Source organism: Chaetodon trifascialis, chromosome 7 (assembly GCF_039877785.1).
Source record: "Chaetodon trifascialis isolate fChaTrf1 chromosome 7, fChaTrf1.hap1, whole genome shotgun sequence".
Lineage (NCBI taxonomy): Eukaryota > Metazoa > Chordata > Actinopteri > Chaetodontiformes > Chaetodontidae > Chaetodon > Chaetodon trifascialis.
Window position 1 is genome coordinate 21,985,430 of NC_092062.1, and position 18,287 is coordinate 22,003,716.

Genomic DNA, 18,287 nt, shown 5'->3' on the forward strand with positions numbered 1-18,287 from the left:
TGCTGCAAGTCGAAGAAAAAGAATATGAGGAGGAAGAGAAATGTGAAACAGATCATATTGGCATAATGATTTAGCATAATAGTCATGTAGTTTTACTATGTCTTGATATTAAAAAAAAGACTACAGATCACTTCTCGTCCTGTGCGATCGATGCTTATGCAGGTTTTCATTCCAACCAAGGAAAGTTGAAGCAGCTTTTACCAATCGTGCACCAGAAACCAACCAGAGAGGGAGGCATTAAATCAGTAGAGTCGGGTTGGTGTAATAAATTGGAATATAGACCTGAAGACTCTTTCATGTTGTAAGACTGGACAGCCTCACTGTTGAGAAAATGTTTCATATCTCACCTGGTCTCACCTTCTGAGGTTAGTGTATGGCTCCTGAAAAGGTTGTCCGACGTTGTAGAAGGTCACAAGATCAATCCACAAACAGGAGGGCGAAGGCATGGCCACAGTTCTTATACCTAGTGTGGCATCAGTTGTACACTGAAGCCCAGTTTCTATGCTGATATGACCTGGCAAACAGTGGCCATGTGGGCAGGTGCAGAGACAATACCCAAATGTTTAGTTTTTGGGCGTATTATACCTTTTCAACAAGGTGTGGCAAACATGACGAGGTCTTTATCAGCACATGGTAACTGAAGAACAAAGTAGGCATATTGTGCATATTTGTAGTTCAATTTATAGACTAGGTTCTACCTTTAATGGCAGGTGTGGTGTGTGTACAGACTGTGGGCCCAACACTTTGAATGGGAAAACTTAAGTAAAAAAATTGAGCCTTGGTCCTCAAGTACAGATCTGAGCTAATGTCAAAAAGGGTTTGGACTCTTGTGCTGCAACACGGCTATTGACAGTGAATTTGTATGAATGCAGAGTACGCAGGTGAATGGTCTCGGTGTGCACACTGGAGTTACGTAATGTGGGAAAAGACATCCAATACAAATAATGATTAAATAAACTGATAAACACAAGTGAATCAAATTTAACAGACTACAAATAGTATGAAACACAAAAAAGATGTAATGCAATAAATGGTGGTGATTTACCTGATTTATCTGCCTCAGATCGTGGTATCAACAAAGACTGCTTTACACGCACACAGTAGAGACGTGAATGAGAAGAACCACATCAGTGCATTCTATTAAACCCTTAAAATATTAAACCTGGTCACATGTACTCAAACACCTGTTAATATTTTTACAACAGGTCATTCTCAGCAGCTCTGCAGGGAATTAAACCTCTAACCCAAAACACAATTTCCATCACTATGTGGGATAACATGCACGTCTTTGTGAAAGACAGAGAGAAGGAATATATCTGTTTTCTTATCTGGTGTCGTGATAGCTCTTTATGATCGTTTTTGCATTTTGTCACCTTCCAATTCGCTAACCTACTTCGTCATGAGGGGAACTTTAAAACCTTTACACATATTGAGTTTTTGTAAGGTTTGCAGAAAACAAAACTGCGTATATAAAAAAAAATGTTGACTTTGCAAATGTTAGCTTTATTTCTGCACAGACAGACGGGGAGTCTGTGAGACTCCAAACGAAGAGGAAGTGAGGCCAATATTAGCAAAACACAAAGGTTAACCTTATTATGTAGGGTGGATAAATGGTGTACCCAAGCAATATTTATCCCTTAGTGAAATGGGTTCTTTTTGTTAATATGATATACAGTATGTAATATATAAGATCATTATTTACAATTTCTAAGGAAGCAGGTTGATGAGACTATGGCAATAGACATTACATGCATAAGCACTCCCACATTTAGGAGTTTAATATTATTATTATCATTATTATCATTATTATTATTATTATTTTAAACAGGCATAGATTGCTGAACATTTTTAGAGGCAATAGACTTACTAGATACACTCAGATGAAGTCACACACTGAAGTAGGTTATTGAGTTGTTGCCTTAAATCATGATCCCAGCTGATATTAGCATAATGAATAGATATTGATATAGGTGCAAAAGTTGGCTGAAAAATAAGACATTGCAGTTCAGAAAGGCCAAGTAGGTTTGAGTTGCTTTAGGAATAATGTTAGCATTATATAATTTGTCCACTAGAGAGCACTTACCAGCAGTGCCTATACTGTAAGAAGTCCCACTTAGTATAATACAAAACTAAAAAAAGGAGGAAGAAAATCTATGGCATGTGTTTTTAAGAAATTGCTATCAGCTGATATAACATGACATCAGCATTGGACACAAAAATCCAGTATTGGTCAGACTACAGCTTCTTATACACATACATTGTTTAGGACAAAGGCAAAAGATAAAACAGCTTGCAGGGCGAGGGTTCATTTGCCCCCAGGTCACATCAGAGAGCCAGAGAGGCATTTGACTGCCACAGATTTTGAAAATGATGCATGGCAGTGTGCTATTATGGCACCAGACACACTCTTTTCCCCATTAAATAGGCACTTTGGAGAAGTCAGAAGAGCTAATCTAGATCCCCTCCTGCTCCTCCATGTGTGCACAAGATTGCATACAGACAAACAGTATGTGTAGCTAACGTTAACAGTATGCTTCTGTGGTATGTATTACACTGTTCATCAGTCAACTATGGCAGAGGGAAGCAAAACATGGGTGATGTTGCACAACCAAGGAACTTTCCAGAAGACCCTCAGTCGAGACACAAGTAACCGCAACAGTGGTCAGTTCCTCACACATTTAATGCTAAATTGTTTTTCAAAAAGAAATCATATAGTAATACCGAAAGGGGATTTTGCACATCACATTCTGTCCATCCTGTCTCTCACTGTCTGTCTGGGGAAGTAGCGAAAAAAGGTTTTGTGACTCATCACTGCACTTTATCCCTGAACCAGCATTTAAGCGCTCCTGAGCTGAGTCTTCATGTGTTTGTTAAAACTGCTAAGCAACACCTTAAACCCCTCCACACTTTAGAGGTGAAAAAATTATTTGCAATCTTGGCAGACTATCAGCTTCAGCAAAAGGCTTCCGCTCTACCGTGATAAAGCATCCGGTGTCAATCTGCTATCATGAGATTATTCTAAGAATTTCATGGTGCTTTCACAGAGTATGAGAGAAATTTAAATGCACTTCATTTACTGCATTCTACATTCTTGCAGATGCCGCTTTGGCATCGGTTTGTCCAAACTAATGAGCACTCAGAAAATGTTTCTGTTTACCTCCTAAGAGTTTCTAACCACCAAGATGAACTTCATTTCCTGTTATCTTCTTTAAAAGTGCATCCAGTCATATATAGAATGCAGTCTGCCTTATACATAAGTCCCTTATTTCGCACTCTGTCATCTTGATCAGATCTGAGGGTAAGTAAATCTTGTCCTCTTGATTTACAATGAAATCTTTGCAAAGGACCTGGAGTTAAAAAAAATTTTTTAAAAATCACTGGAGTCAAAACCAGAAACTCGCCCCAAGTGTTTTGTGCTTGTATTTTTCCTTAAACTATTTTCTATTTTTTTACATTCTGACATTTGTTAAGTTTGTGACCATCAAAGAACGCCACTGCAAGTCTTCACCAAGTTACTACAATATAGTCAGGGTGTTATGCTTAGTGTCTCAAAACAAGAACGTAAAGAACAGCGTAGTGTTGTGGATGGAATTCTTGTCAACTGAGCACTTTCCCTTCCCCATTTGTGGAGGATTGTTTTCTAAAACCCATTTCTCCTTCTTGAAAGTCAGATTCCAACAAATTTTGTTCCCTTGTGATATTATAATATGTAACGTTTTATACACTGAATCAAAAATTACTTGGACCTGCAGCAGATTTGAGCGCACGATCCAGACGATAGAAAATAGAATATTTTTTCCGCATTGCGTACCCCAGTCATGCACTGTCTGTCTGATGGGACTTTATATCTGCCTGTAGCCATGTTTTGAATATATTTGTCATCATTTCCCTGACACTCATCTGTTCCCTCCATAGGTTTGCATTGGTCACAAATGTGCTAGGGTTTAGTTCCTGAAATCATGACTTCTTCTTTCTGATCCTCCCTCATGTGGAGGATTGTGGCACAGATAGGCTGTGAAAAAGGATGTTTAGCTAATGTGTTTTATGAGTGCGCTCTCTTGACTGTTGGAGGCTTTCAGGTCTTCTGCTGCCTCCTTGTTTGCAACAAATATGGATCAAGTGACACCAACCATAGAAGACTACTGGGTAAGTGGACATTCTTACAATCCCAACTGAGACTTCTGTCTCTGTTTACACTTTATTTTCTACAACACAAGCAAGTTTAACCAGTTATCGAGAACCACCAACAGATATTTTCAGATGAGGTACTCAGCTGGTGTACAGTATCTGGCACGTACATCAATTATCTTTAAAGTTCCTTTTTTGATCAATGAAATGCTGAAGTAGATTATATTTAATGTTCTCTCATTCTTATGACTTTTATGTCAAAAACTGCCCTTAGCAAGGCTCAGGTAAAATTTAAAATGGAATAGAAAATGATTGGTTTCCACATTATTAAGTCTCTGAAATGCTGTGAAGTACACTTTTATTGAGTAACTCCTCTGGTTCAAGAGTTTGACAGAACTCTTTTCCTCTCTCTTGTCTGCAGAGCTTTGAGGACTATGACAATTACACCACGTCCCCTGACATCAGCAAGAGTCGTGCAGCCCCATGCTCGCAGGAGGACATCTACAGTTTTGCACAGATGTACTCCCCTGCTGTCTACAGTCTGGTGTTCCTCCTGGCTGTCGTGGGCAACGTGCTGGTGCTGTGTGTGATCCGGCGTTACCGAAACTCTCAGAGCGGAGGTGCCTGTGCCTTCTCTCTCACGGACACCTTCCTCCTTCACTTGGCCATTTCTGACCTGCTGCTAGCCTTCACCCTGCCTTTGTTCGCAGTGCAGTGGGCTCACCAGTGGGTGTTCGGCTTGGCTGTTTGTAAGATCTCTGGGGCCCTCTTCTCCCTGAACCGTTACAGTGGCATCCTTTTCCTGGCCTGCATCAGCTTTGACCGATACCTGGCCATCGTTCATGCTGTCAGCTCTGGCTGGAAGCGCAACACTTGCCATGCTCAGATTGCGTGTGCCCTGATCTGGGTGGCCTGCTTGGGCCTGAGTGGAGTGGAAATGACCTTCAAACAGGTGGCGGAGGTGGAAACTATAGGCCATCATAAGACGCTCCTGTGCCGGATGTGGTTCACTGATAACTCCACACAGTGGCAGGTGGGGCAGCGGCTGGTCAGTGTGATTCTGGGTTTTGGGCTCCCCCTGCTGATCATGCTTTACTGCTACATCCGCATCTTCAAGTCTCTCTGCAATGCCAGTCGCCGCCAAAAGCGCAAGTCTCTCCGCCTCATCATCTCCTTGGTGTCTGTGTTTGTCATCTGCTGGGCACCATACAACTGCTTCCAGCTGGCAGACAGTCTAGAAAGGCTGGGCGTGGTGACTGGAAGTTGCCAGTTCGGCCACGTGGTGGACATTGGGACTCTGATCACTGAAAGCGTGGGTCTGTCACACTGCGCCCTGAACCCTCTGCTGTACGGCTTCGTCGGGGTGAAGTTCAGGAGAGAACTGGTCAGGATGTGTAAGGGGCTGCTGGGACAGAGAGGCTTGCTGGGGATGGAGAGACTGAAGGTGAGGAGGAGTCGAAGAACCACAGGCTCCTTCAGCTCTGCAGAGAGCGAGAACACCTCCTACTCTGTCATGGTATGAAACTGTTTAGGGAGACATGGATATAGAGGGAGATGTGTGTGTGTGTGTGTGTGTGTGTGTGTGTGTGTGTGTGTGTGTGTGTGTGTGTGTGTGTGTGTGTGGTTGTGCGTGTGTGAAAGGGGTTGGTGGTGAGAGAAAAGTAGAAAGAACTGAAGGAAGAGTTCACTTTAATTAAGACTTCATAAACGTTCTCAGCAGGAAAGGTTTTCTGCCTGCCATCTAATTGTTGGCACAGTGCAGCTCATAACATGTTTTTTCTTTTTTCAAGAATACTGTGGTGCAGTTATTACGTGAGATTGGGGCTTAGAGTAAGTCCACATTCCACATGCTGATGCTATCCTTTTGGTAAAAATTGTGAAAAACCTTGTGAAACATTTAGGTTTCTTCATACTCACAGAAAAGCTTGTTCAGCAATTACGTGAAGTCGTCTGTGACGTCATATTTCACAGGAAATGTTTTGCAGGAAAAGTAAGGGTTGCCTTGTAAAACAATGGTTGTATGTTGAATGGTATATATGTTGAAAAGTTATCGAATTTTTCTTTCTTTTTTCATCATCTGTATACAGCTTTTCTCTCAGCTGCGTGCTTCAAAATGAAACTGTGTTGTAAAAAGAGGAAATTAATGCAATGACTCATTTTGAATTTCATAAAACCCATCTTATTTGTTCTGTACAAAATTTTTTATGATAAATATTTTGAAATAAAAATATAGTCTCATGTTCATATATTCGTCAACATCTCAGGCTCTCTCTCTGCAAGTTTACTGCTTTCATCCAGCGCGACATGCAGCTGCACCGACAGCTCTCACGGTTAGTGTAAGTACCAGTGACTGTAAATTTGTGGAGTTTAATCTGAGATTATCATTCAAATTGGAAGAAATTCAAAATCAAACTCAGGGCTGGAGTGTTCAGATCAGATTTTTAAGTAAAATTAGTGATACTGCAATGTAAAAAGGACTAAATTACAAGTATTTATACTGTAGTACAAGTTCTTATTTTTCAGAATGGCCTCTTGAATATTGTTACATTATTACAATCAGTCTTTTATCATTTCTGGTGCCTTGATACATCAGTGGCTTTTACATGTTTAACCTGAACAAGTTTGAGCTAAGATCTACTGTTTATATAAGGTTGCATTGTTTATCACAATACATAATTTTTTAATAAGATGATGATGTGTTTAACTAGTAACTCTTGCCGTCAAAGAATGGAGCTCAAATAAGAAGACGTGAAAAACATCTTCACATCTTTTACTCAAGTCAAATAAAATAAGAAGTGCCAGTGCAACATTCTGAAAGTACTGCATTACAACTCAACGTCCTGCATTCAAAATCCTGCTTAAGTAAAAGTGCTCATTCTGCAGTGCAATGCCCCCTATTAGACTGCTAATACTGAAGCATCCACAGGTGTAACTGCTTTATGTGAAAGTTAGTTTAGTCCAGTGGTTTCCAACCAAGGGCTCTGACCCCTCCAAAGGGCCACAGGCTAAATCTGAGGAGCTGTGAGAAGATTAATGGAAAGAAGAAAAAAGTTCTGTTGCACAAATTTGTACTGAGTTTTGAACTTTTCTTCTATCTTCTTGTGTGCATGAAATATTGTAGAAATGTTGCCCTCCCAAAAAACAGTTATTTTAATGAATCCGTCTAAGAAGTTTAGAGGGGAAATGTCACCTTGGTGGAAACTGTCAATTACTCATTGACATCTGGAACATGTGGCCCCAAATACAGGCTGATGTTTTGCTTTAATCTTTATCAATGAAGTGTATTTTAAAAGCTTATTATTTATACGTATATTGTAGTATGAAATGTAATGACGTAACAGTGGCAACAAACAGACTTCTTGCGTATTTTTTTTAATTATCCTGCAGGTTGGAACAGGCCTGTCGTCGTGTCTGTTGCTCGGTTTGGAAATACAAATACACTAGCGCCATCTAGTGGAAAGCGGCTCCGCTTTGTTTGACTCTGCTTTGTGTCCCGCGTCAAGTCAGGCGTGGAAAGTGGGTACGCGGAAGCTAGACAATGCAGCCTTCAAAATAAAGCAACTTTTTTCCACAATAACAGCCGTGGTCAAACGGAGACTGCAATTTTTATCAAATCCTGTACTTCTTACTGAAAAACAAAGCGTAGTGTCTCTTTTCAACCTCTTTCTCTTGGCTTTGTGTTTGTTGGCGCTGCGGTGAATTTCATTACTTATTTTATTTTGAAAAGGCAAGTTCATCGTGCGACGCGGTTTTTCGTGTGAGTTGGCATATTTAACAGAGGTGGAGAAATGTGGAAGGGTGACATTTGATAAACCAAAACATCCCAGGAGGGAAGTACACAAAGTGTATGTAAGTTTATTCCGTGTATGAAAGAGGCTGTTCGATGGCGGCCTGTGCGCGACGTGCGTCCGTGTGGTAAAACTTCCAGCTGATGAAGCGCAGCTGTTCTCACCGTCGGTTCTTTCAGTTCGCCCTGTTACCCGCCGGGTGTGTTTTGGTGGATTCACCCTCAGTCAGTTCCAACACGCCACCTTCCTTCAAATCTGACTGTGGTGATACCTGAAGTTTGCATGCGTTTTTCTACTGAGCTTTTGGGCTCGGAAGCTGCAGGAGATCGATCGACTTCCTTCCAGAAACAAACAACGACGGTGGTTTTTCGTCCGAGGTTGTTGACCCCGGTGTGAAGGGCGACGTGCAGGTCGCGGTCTCCTTTTTTAGTCTCATCCGTCCTCAGCGCGCAGAGACGTTCGTTGTCCTCCAAGTTTGCAGCTGAAGCCCTTTGTGGTAAGTGAGAGAATAAATGTGCAAACTATTGACTGTAATGATAAAACAGTAGACTTGATGCATCGTTACATTCAAGCCTTTCTCTTTCTGTTTCTCTCCGAGTGTCTGTTTGGAAACGGATAGCTGCTGCGCATTTATCTGCGCACGCTTCTTAGAAATGCGCCTCATCTTCGCACCTATCGGCGCTTCTGGTTTCGCGGTGTGTTAGCACATCTATTCCACCGACAGTAAAAAGTGACAATACCTCATAGAGACTGTGCATGAAACAGCCTCGGAAAGTTTAAGTGTGTGTGTGTGTGTGTGTGTGTGTGTGTGTGTGTGTGTGTGTGTGTGTGTGTGTGTGTGTGTGTGTGTGTGTTACCAGGCGGAACCGTGCTTTCCGCTTCAGTCCGCTGCCCTGTTGCTTCATGCACTGACATTGCACCATGTGAGCTATGTGAGTTTGAGTATTTTTGTAAAGTCACAGCCGGGTTTGCCAACGGGAGATTTTCAAGAATTCACCCTCACATGGCTGCCTGACGACACACACTGAAGGGGGAAAGTTTATAAGCTGGTGCTTTCTGACATCTGGCCTCTGAGGCACCGCTGTTGCTTTCTCGCTGTGTTTAACCAGTGTCTCTCCACAGCAGATGAACATGGATGTGGATCTCGATGGATTATTTCTCCACAATGGCACCTATGACTACGATGAGGACTATATGTATAAAGAGGACTTTGAGTCAAGGGGCAGTCAAGCGGTGTTGATCCCGCTTCTGTACTCAGTGGAGTTTGTTGTAGGTCTGCTGGGGAATGGACTCCTCCTGGCCGTCCTGGTACAGAAGAGGCGATTCTGGAGTATGTCAGACACCTTTATCATCCACCTGAGTGTTGCGGACATCCTGCTGCTGGTGATGCTGCCCCTCTGGGCTGCGCAGGCCGCTCGGCCATGTGGATGGTGCTTCGTTGGTTTTCTCTGCAAGATCAGTGGAGCTGCTTTTAATGTAAGTACTGAGTGGTGTGTAGGGAGGTCTTTTCAGTGAAGATATCAGAGAGCTGTTCTTGGATGGATTGTGTGTTTGGCTCTTGGCCATCAGTCCCTGTTTAGTCAAGACTCTTGAGCAAGTTCTCCACGGATCTCAGCATTTCTGGGAAAAGGCAAGAGGAGGGGAGAAGTGAAAGTTGAGTCTTAAAGATGGCTGGAATTTCCTGTCTTATACTAGATCACAACTTAAATGTTCCTTTCCTTTTTTAACAGATCAACTTCTACTGTGGGATCCTTCTGCTGGTTTGCGTCACTGTGGATCGCTACCTGTCCATCGTCCACACCACCCAGCTGTACTCCAAGAAGAGGCCCCAGTTAGCTCATATCAGCTGCCTGTTGGTCTGGCTCATCTCCCTGATCCTTGCCATCCCTGACTGGGTTTTCATGGTGGCCAAGAAAACATCGACACTGGAGCCGAAAACACTGTGTGTTCACAAATACTCTCAGGCTGACTGGAAGCTGGTGTCACGCCTGCTCCACCACATGCTGGGCTTCCTGCTGCCTGCCGCCGCCCTGATCATCTGCTGCTTCTGTATCCTGCGACGGCTGCTGAGCAGCTCTAAAGGCCTCCAAAAGCAGAGGTCCATCATGGTCTTCCTGCCCCTGGTAGGGGTCTTCTTCCTCTGCTGGGTGCCATACAACATCACACTCATCGTGGACACCATCAGAAGCAACCCTGATGACCCTGAAGGTTCCCTGAAAACAGCTCTGATGGTCACATCTGCTCTGGGCTGCCTTCACGCCTGCCTCAGACCTCTGCTCTATCTTGGCCTGTGTGGAAACTTCAGAAAACGGACTCTGGCCATGCTGAAACGTACTGAAGTTGAAACTAAGAGCTCGCTGTGGGAGTTGGGCGTGGGCGAGGAAGTCCTGCCTGACCAGGGTCCTGAGGGGGAACAGTTGAAGCAGATGACAGATGTTGATCATCAGGTGCAGACAGCTCAGTGCTGATGAGTGGACAAAAACACCCTCCTCAGGAGTGACCTGCTCCACCCCGGAGGGAGTTAAGTGTGAAGTCATGTCATGGGTTCAGGGAGCAAATGACTGTGTTCTGTCTAATGGTGAGAAATAGATATTTATATAAGCATGACTCCCTCATGTGAATTTTTCACAGCCATGCCACTGGTGTCACACACTGTTGTACTTTTATTTTGTAATCACTGTTGCACAACTTTAGCTCGTCACGCTAAAAAAAAATCATGAGCTTTTTTTTACTCAATTGTAGATACCTGTATTTTTATTGTGAATTATTATTATTATTTTTATTATTACTGAAATCAAACTGTTTTTTCATGATTTTCTATGTAGTGAAAATCCTGTTATGTGAGTGACCAGTTTGTAGCTGTAACAATCATCATAAAGCTAACGCCACAATGTTTGAAACTGGGGGAAACAGGAGCTGTTGTCCTTGTCAGTGCTATTATGATCTTCCATTAAACAGTCCGACACAGTTTATGATTTTATGGCTGATAACATATCACAAAGAGACTCATTTAACAAGTTATCTTGATGATTGCACAGTTAGTGTGCGGATGTTTTTGTTTCACCACAGTGAGGGAATTCCCCCTCGGCGAATCCCACAGCCTTGTTCTTTCTGACCTCATTGTTACAACATGGATGTGCGGACTGAAGGAGACAGGATGACACAAACAGGCGCTGAGGTCATCAGTCAGGTGACAGAGAGCGAGACAAGAGGAGGAGGAGGAGAGAAAAATAAAGCTCTGGTTGCCGTGGCCTTTTCATTACGCATTTAAAGGCTCGTCTGTTTGGTGAAGAGACAACAGTGGCGTGCTTTGTGAGAGCAGTTGACTGGGGAAAAAAAAGTGTAGGTGGCGACTGGAGGGAAGAAGAGGAGATCCAAATTTTATGTTAATGATTACAGCTCATGCCGTGCCAAGCACTCAGTCTGTGTTTTTACCTCCGAGCTGCTGTGCAGGTTATGGCCTGGCAGGAGCACCTGATTTCTGAGCTCAAGGCAAGAGCTAACACATTGAAATGTGTTTCCGCTTTAACTAGAATGGTGTTGAAGTTCATCTGGAGCCACAAATGTGTTCTAATCTGAGACATGCCAGTGACGCTAACAGCCGCAGCACGTCAAATTTATAGCATAGTAGGTTTAAGTGTTGCATCAAATTGAGCTGTTATTTCCTGCGTCAGAGCTTATCTGGTAACTAAAATAGACAAGCTGATAGTGTGTGCTGTTCTTGTGTGAGTGAGAAACCTGCTGTCGGCGCAAACACAGACTTTGTTTCTTTGTCTCAAGATAACAAGAATGGCAATTGATTCCCCCTTAAAAATCAAGGATAAAAGATATTTTGTATCGCGACGGCGAGCGTCTTTCGACCACACACCACACAAAGCTCAGCATGTTTAAATGTGCTGGGAGCCAAGCCCTTTGCTCGCTGTGAGGGTTTGAGAACCAGTAGAACTGCTGCTTCTGGGGGAAACGCTTTATCATGTAGATACACATGAAGAGATCATCTCTCTTCACACCGGCACCACCCTGTTGAGTTCAAATTTGCCTCTTGAGTCTAAATTCAGAGGTGTTAGCAGTGGTGGCACATTGTGGTCAATCACGTCCATATTGGTCCTTTTGGGAAAGCCTGCCGTGAGTCACAGCATTTCTCTGCGTGTTTGCTCACCTTCCGCCTCTTCTCTTATAGAGCCATGTGTGTGAGGGTATGCGGCTGCCTTATATCATTTTGTTTCGATTTCCTGTCAAAAAGATGTAAGATATTTCCACTGAAACCGCTACATGTGGGTTTGCAGTTCTTGTCTGAAATCACCTTATCACAGGGAACATTTCAGAGTGTGCCATAAATGTTAAGGTGCTAAAATGTCTCAGAAGTGTAACACAGAGAGAAGAGAGGAAATAGAAAGGGATGTTGCATAATCTAACTAGGTCTAACTAGGTTTGAATTGGGAGGTTTTCACACTACAAACTTATCTACCCTCTATTTCCCCACTCAATGACATGCTTTGCCGTGCACACATTATACTTTCATAAATATAATGCGAATTGTGCTAAAGTCTGCTTAGCAGCCAGTAAAGATTACATTCATTCAAAAAGCCTACAGTAAAGTGACTTTTTTTGGACTATACAGGAAAACAAACTCATAGTTAGAAAAGAAAACATGCAACACAAACAGGAGATAAACCCCAGCATTGCATCTTGGCTGCCTCCTTGCTTACAGTAACAGTGGAAGCTGCATTGCGCCATCATCAAAAATGTGCAGCTGGTGTGGAAGTAATAAGCAGAGCAAAGGCACGTAGAAACAGGCAAGACCTCATATTGGTGTATAATACCCCTCTACTCACTGGAACAGCTTTTTGGACTAACCAGAAACCAAACTCAGACAACTTTTTTAAATTCTCTGTACTACCAGGAATGTTGTTTCACCTAAAAGCAGTAACATGTTCTTACATTTAGTGGAACAAATGTCCTTTTGGCTGTGCTGGTGTAACGTAATGTTGAAAACACGCTGGTTTATGATTAGGATTTTATTTGAACACATAAAAAAAATGCAATATACAAAAGAATTGTGGTATAAAATATATATTATTTAAAAGTTTGCAAGTGAGATGGTAATAATACTGGCTATTAATGGTACAGTGTCAGAAAAGGGAAGTGTTATATTTGTGCTATGCAAGAAAAGTAGATCTGCTGCCTACAAGTGCGGCTGTGTGACCTCAAGTGCCGGACAAACAAATTGATTTTGTCCAGTGCTCAGGCTCATCTTGAGCTACTAATGCACAATGAACTTCAGGAAATTCGAAGAGATCATAGCCTGTTAGAGGTTATATAACACAGCAAATGTACAGAAACACATGTTGTATGCTCATCTATATGACTCATGTCATTAGAATTCAGTTTGTGAGCTTGGTCAGGTTTGTTTCTCTCTCTCTCAGATAGCAATGGAGTTGGAGGTGTCGGCGGACTCGGACCAGAAGGAGCTTTTCCGGCTGCTCACGGCAGATTGGAACTGGGCGCTCATCTTCAGCTTGCAGCCCAGAGACCTCAGGATGTCCAGGAGCTGACGCCGGAACTTCACACCCACGAAGGCATACAGGATGGGATTGAGGCTGCAGTGGAGGTAACCCACGGAGGAGGTGATTATCTTGGCTTTCTCCAGGGATGTCCTGGCTCCACAGGTCTCCTGGGTGACGTTGGAATGGAGTGTGTCCGCGATGAGTGTGATGTTGTACGGCGTCCAGCAGAGAAAGAAAACCACCACCACAGCCACGATGACCCGGAAAGCCTTCTGCTTTTGGAGGCCCTGGGAGCCACACCGCAGCCGCCGCAGGATGCAGGAGTAGCAGAAGATCAGGACAGCTGAAGGCAGCAGGAAGCCCACGGTGTGGTAGAGCATCCGTGATGCCAGCCGCCAGACAGCAACTGCCTCATGGCCAAACATAAGGTAGTTGCGAACACACTCTGTTCTCTCTCGTCTGTCGTCCTTCACAGCTTTCAAAAAGATCCAGTCAGGGATAGAGAGGAGCAGGGAGAAGAGCCACACTGCCAAGCAGCTGAAATGAACGACCCAGGGCTTCCTGCGGGAGTACATCTGGGTAGCGTGGACGATGGACAGGTAGCGGTCCAGGCTGATGCAGGCCAGGAGAAAGATCCCACAGTAGAAGTTGACCTGCGGGTACAAAGCAATCAGCCAAAGAAATTTGAAAATCTTTTTGCAACCAGCTCATTTTTACTATCGTGCACTTTGATGCAGACTTTAGCGCATCTGTCCCGCTTACCGTAAAAGCAGTTCCAGTGATCTTGCAGAGGGGGGTGCCGAAGGTCCATCCACGATCTTGAGCAGACTGCGTAGCCCACAAGGGCAGTGTAAAGAGCAGCATGATGTCTGCCACACCCAGGTGGAGGATGAAGGTGTCTGTCACACTCCAGGTCCTGCTCCGAACCAGAACTCCCAGCAGCATCCCGTTCCCCAGGATACCCACAACAAACGCCAAAGAGTATAGAACTGGGATGAACACTGCTTCAAACTTCATGCTCTCCTGCAGGTCGCACACATCACCCCCTTCACAGCAATACATGTCAATGGTCGAGTTGTCTTCATAACTGTAGTTTTCAAATATGTAATTAAAGTCATCTCCAGACAGTATAATCTTGTCTTCATCCATCGTTAAACTCTGCATGAGAGGAAGAAGAAGAAGAAATCTATACATTAATTGGATTGAACATTTGACCTGTGCAGTCTGTGTCAACCACATGGGGGTGCTGTGTAGCTTTCGACATATCTATCTATCTATCTATCTATCTATCTATCTATCTATCTATCTATCTATCTATCTATCTATCTATCTATCTATCTATCTATCTATCTATCTATCTATCTATCTATCTATCTATCTATCTATCTATCTATCTATCTATCTATCTATCTTCTGTATATAAGATTTAAAGCATGTTTCTCACAGTTCAATCAAATGCTCTGCTCAATACAGTAAAATAACAAACTCCAGAATCAGACCATGTCAGAGCAACATATTAGTTCAAAAACAGACAAATGAAATATGGAAAACAAAAGAGCATAGGCCAACATCATAAGCATTTCGATCTAATGGCAGAAAATGTTAATTTGGTGTGTGAGGAAGTCCTGAGCGCTCCGTTTGCAGTGCACGGTCCATGTAGCAATTCAATTCAATTCAATTCAATTCAATTCAATTCCGATAGATAGGTAAGTAAATAGATAAGTAAAAACAATAAGTATATACAATAGAGTGTAATAAAAATAAACATTATCTTAAATTATAAATTGTATTTGCAGACTGTTATGTACAGGATGGATTCCACAGGTTATTGCACCAATTATTGCCCAGATTATTGCACATCATTATTGCACAGATAATTTACAGATGATTTACAGATAATTTGCAGATTGCTTGGAGCAGTTTTTGTTGTATAGTCTGACAGCTGCAGGAAGGAATGACCTGCGATACCGCTCCTTCACACAGAATACCAGGCAGCAGAATACTAAGCAGGAATATTTTTGAAATAAATAGAAGAATCCTGAAATCAAAATTCAAACTGCACATGTGCTAAAGGAAGCAATTCTAAAAAATAAATTATAATAATATGCAGTATATTAACTAGTGTCTGTAGTTTGTGTGAATGATCCTTGGGTCATGCTAAATAATTCAAAAACCGAATTTTTTAGCTTCCACGTAATGTTGGCTGTAGCTCCATCATTGTCTCATGGCTTGATCCTCCACAAAAGGCCACCACTTTTTACTGAATGGCACTTTGATGTAGTGGCATGTTGTCAAGCTACAAACCACATCACAGTCTATCACACTCTGCTATCTTACTGTCAACTGAAGGTGTAAGAACAAATAGCAAAAAGTGGTGAACAAATGAAATAGCAAATGTGCTCCATCAAAATTCAACGTATGTTCATCAGGAACTTGTTAATAAGGTTAAAATGACACACGTGCACGGAACAGGTGCACAGAGAGGAGCAAAAGCAGTTTGAGTGCATTATGCATGTGTCATTCACAGATTTGAATTAAAAAATCTAATCAGCAATAATAAATGATATACGGACGTGAATTAAGATCTTCCTCGTGAAGAAGAATAGATGCATCATGGCGAGAATAGGGCTCATAACTTACCGTACCGAAGCCCTCTGGCAGCACGTTCTCTACCTAGTGATCCACCTTTGCCAATAACGGCATCTGTAGAGCGACTGCAGAGGAAGCCCACAGACAAGACAGGGCGAGAAAACAGCCTCCCACCACGCATGAGGTGTGAAAACATTCAGCGTTTCACAAAGAGCACCGATGCATCTCATTTGGGAAAATGAGGGAAACTGTTGTTATTGTTGTATTAAAGAATTACTGTGATTTAAACCTCACATTTCTATTTTATTCTCTTTAAATATATATGTATGTGATAGTTGATTATTACAACATATATTTGTGACTGATGATGAAGTTTTACACTGACAAAGACATTTAAGACTTTATTTCACTTCAGTTATTGAATCACTGAACAAACCAGAAATCTTGTCTGCAGCCAAAACCACAACAAGCATAATCGTATTTATTAATTCCTCATAAAGCTGCATTTATTTTTATTTTGTTCTATTTATTTATTTTATTTTTTGCTCTGACTGACTCTTCATGCAGCCTTCTTGTCTTGTGTTGCTAAAGGTGCTTTACATCAGTGTAAAGATATGAATATGCTGAAAGCGCTGGAAGACGTCATGGTGTGTGAGTATGATGGTGCCTGTTTCAAAGAAACTGATGAATAACAGTCCTTTGAATTTACCCTGACTGAATATGGAAGCACAGTTTCATACAGTTTTGCATAATGTGTTTCAGAATCTGCTGGCGCTGAAAAGAAACCCGGCGTGCTGAGTGCTGACTTTGTAGATTATGGTGTGTGCAGGTATGTTGTGACTAAACTTTATGTTCATTATCATTTCAGTGTCACTGGCAAGCTCAAGAACAGAGGCAATTATTCTGGACTCTGAACAACAGTGTGCAGAAAGTTTGACTTTCGCATGAGACCTTTTGGACTATTTTCAGATCACTTTCCAGAAATGCTCTTCAACTTCCTTTATGAACCACATTACAGACCAGCCACCATCACGCCACTTGAACAGATTCAATGCATGAATGATCAATCCTGTGTGTTTCAGTTTTACTTATGTACACATTAATGCAAGTCATTCAGTCGTGTGTGCTCGCAGCTCGCTGGTGCGATGAGTAGAATTTAATAAGATTTATAATGTAGCATTCAATAGACATGTTGAAGCCATTAATTACATTTCTGCATTGCGCATTTAGATTAGATTAGATCATTTTATTAACCCCCAGGATTGTCTCCCGTGCACGATAGCAAAAGAGGTGCAAGGTCACAGCAGACAACATATGAAACTGCCATAACAGCAGTGACACGACACAGAACTAGTACATATTTAAAGAAGAGACAGAAGCTTAGCCAACAGATTTAAAGTTAGTGTAATTACGATGGAGCAATTAATACGTGAAAGGATAATGCACCTGAAATCAAGACCAGTAAACCCACCTGTAAAAAAGACAAAGACAAGCAAAGAGCAAGAGACAGAGCAATGAAATGTGTGTTTTGCTGTTCGCCTTTATTATCTTGCTTGCCAGTTTACAGAACAACAGCTGTCCTTGTTGTATTAGCACAGATGTATTGGAACAGTACAGACACGCAAACACACCAGCAACTCGCTCCCATTCAGAGTGAATGAAAATAATGAATGAACTTCTTTCTGTTGCTTTATCAGCTTGATCCACTGATCAACAGGTGTCGTAACAGGTCAAGATATGCAGCAATGTGCCAACAATGCAGGCACAGAGAAGACTGCAACACAGATGTAAACAATGCTGGACAAATACTTAAAAAGTCAGCTGTGCACATGTTATGAGGATGCAAATGCAGGCGACATGTTTGTTAGACTTCCAGGATACACACAGTGCATTATGGGAATTAACACTGAATGTAAATATAATTCCTGGGTACAACTTACAAAATTCTTGATACTATTTATATACCTCATATCAGTGTGAAATCTCTCCGGCCGTTTCAGATTAGCAGCGATCTTCTCCAAAAACCTCAAGACTTTTTCACACCTTTTTTTTTTTTCTCGGTATATCTCATACGTTTGCATACATGCACACTGTCATGCAAATACAACACCTGCGACAGCATGGGGTTTTAACTGTCTGTCTCCCCCATCTCCAGCACAAAAGGTTCACATTGTGTTCCTGTTTTTTTCACACCTTTCTTTCCTCTTCTGTTTTGCAGTGTTTATATGCAGTTCTTGTGGTGAGAGATGTCGCTGGAAGTGCAAGCATCTGGCCA

At 42.2% G+C, this 18,287-nt stretch overlaps 3 protein-coding genes across 3 annotated transcripts; 2 read left to right on the top strand and 1 right to left on the bottom strand.

Annotated features, from left to right (window-relative positions):
- Positions 1-3,993: 3,993 nt before the first annotated feature.
- On the top strand, positions 3,994-6,347 carry cxcr3.2 (chemokine (C-X-C motif) receptor 3, tandem duplicate 2). Its single transcript, XM_070966703.1, has 2 exons — positions 3,994-4,146; positions 4,550-6,347. The coding sequence occupies exons 1-2, from the start codon at positions 4,111-4,113 to the stop codon at positions 5,648-5,650; spliced, it is 1,137 nt and encodes a 378-aa protein (XP_070822804.1). The 5' UTR covers positions 3,994-4,110; the 3' UTR covers positions 5,651-6,347.
- A 1,540-nt stretch (positions 6,348-7,887) lies between these two features.
- Positions 7,888-10,887, top strand: LOC139333790 (C-X-C chemokine receptor type 3-like). The gene is made up of 3 exons (XM_070966439.1): positions 7,888-8,412; positions 9,039-9,392; positions 9,647-10,887. Exons 2-3 carry the CDS (start codon positions 9,042-9,044, stop codon positions 10,382-10,384), a joined length of 1,089 nt encoding a protein of 362 aa, XP_070822540.1. The 5' UTR covers positions 7,888-8,412; positions 9,039-9,041; the 3' UTR covers positions 10,385-10,887.
- A 2,035-nt stretch (positions 10,888-12,922) lies between these two features.
- cxcr3.1 (chemokine (C-X-C motif) receptor 3, tandem duplicate 1) lies at positions 12,923-14,617 on the bottom strand. The gene is made up of 2 exons (XM_070966521.1): positions 14,186-14,617; positions 12,923-14,076 (listed from the first exon to the last, which is right to left on the bottom strand). Exons 1-2 carry the CDS (start codon positions 14,615-14,617, stop codon positions 13,339-13,341), a joined length of 1,170 nt encoding a protein of 389 aa, XP_070822622.1. The 3' UTR covers positions 12,923-13,338.
- Between the last annotated feature and the right edge of the window lie 3,670 nt (positions 14,618-18,287).

What these genes read in the sequence shown, in the direction of transcription:
- cxcr3.2 (XM_070966703.1), top strand. Translation starts at nt 4,111, where the DNA reads ATGGATCAAGTGACACCAACCATAGAAGACTACTGG. An exon ending in CAACCATAGAAGACTACTGG is followed by an intron (nt 4,147 to 4,549) that starts GTAAGTGGACAT and finishes TCTTGTCTGCAG; the next exon opens with AGCTTTGAGGACTATGACAA.
- LOC139333790 (XM_070966439.1), top strand. Translation starts at nt 9,042, where the DNA reads ATGAACATGGATGTGGATCTCGATGGATTATTTCTCCACAATGGCACC. An exon ending in TCAGTGGAGCTGCTTTTAAT is followed by an intron (nt 9,393 to 9,646) that starts GTAAGTACTGAG and finishes CTTTTTTAACAG; the next exon opens with ATCAACTTCTACTGTGGGAT.
- cxcr3.1 (XM_070966521.1), bottom strand. Translation starts at nt 14,617, where the DNA reads ATGTATAGATTTCTTCTTCTTCTTCCTCTCATGCAGAGTTTAACGATG. An exon ending in TCACTGGAACTGCTTTTACG is followed by an intron (nt 14,077 to 14,185) that starts GTAAGCGGGACA and finishes TTGTACCCGCAG; the next exon opens with GTCAACTTCTACTGTGGGAT.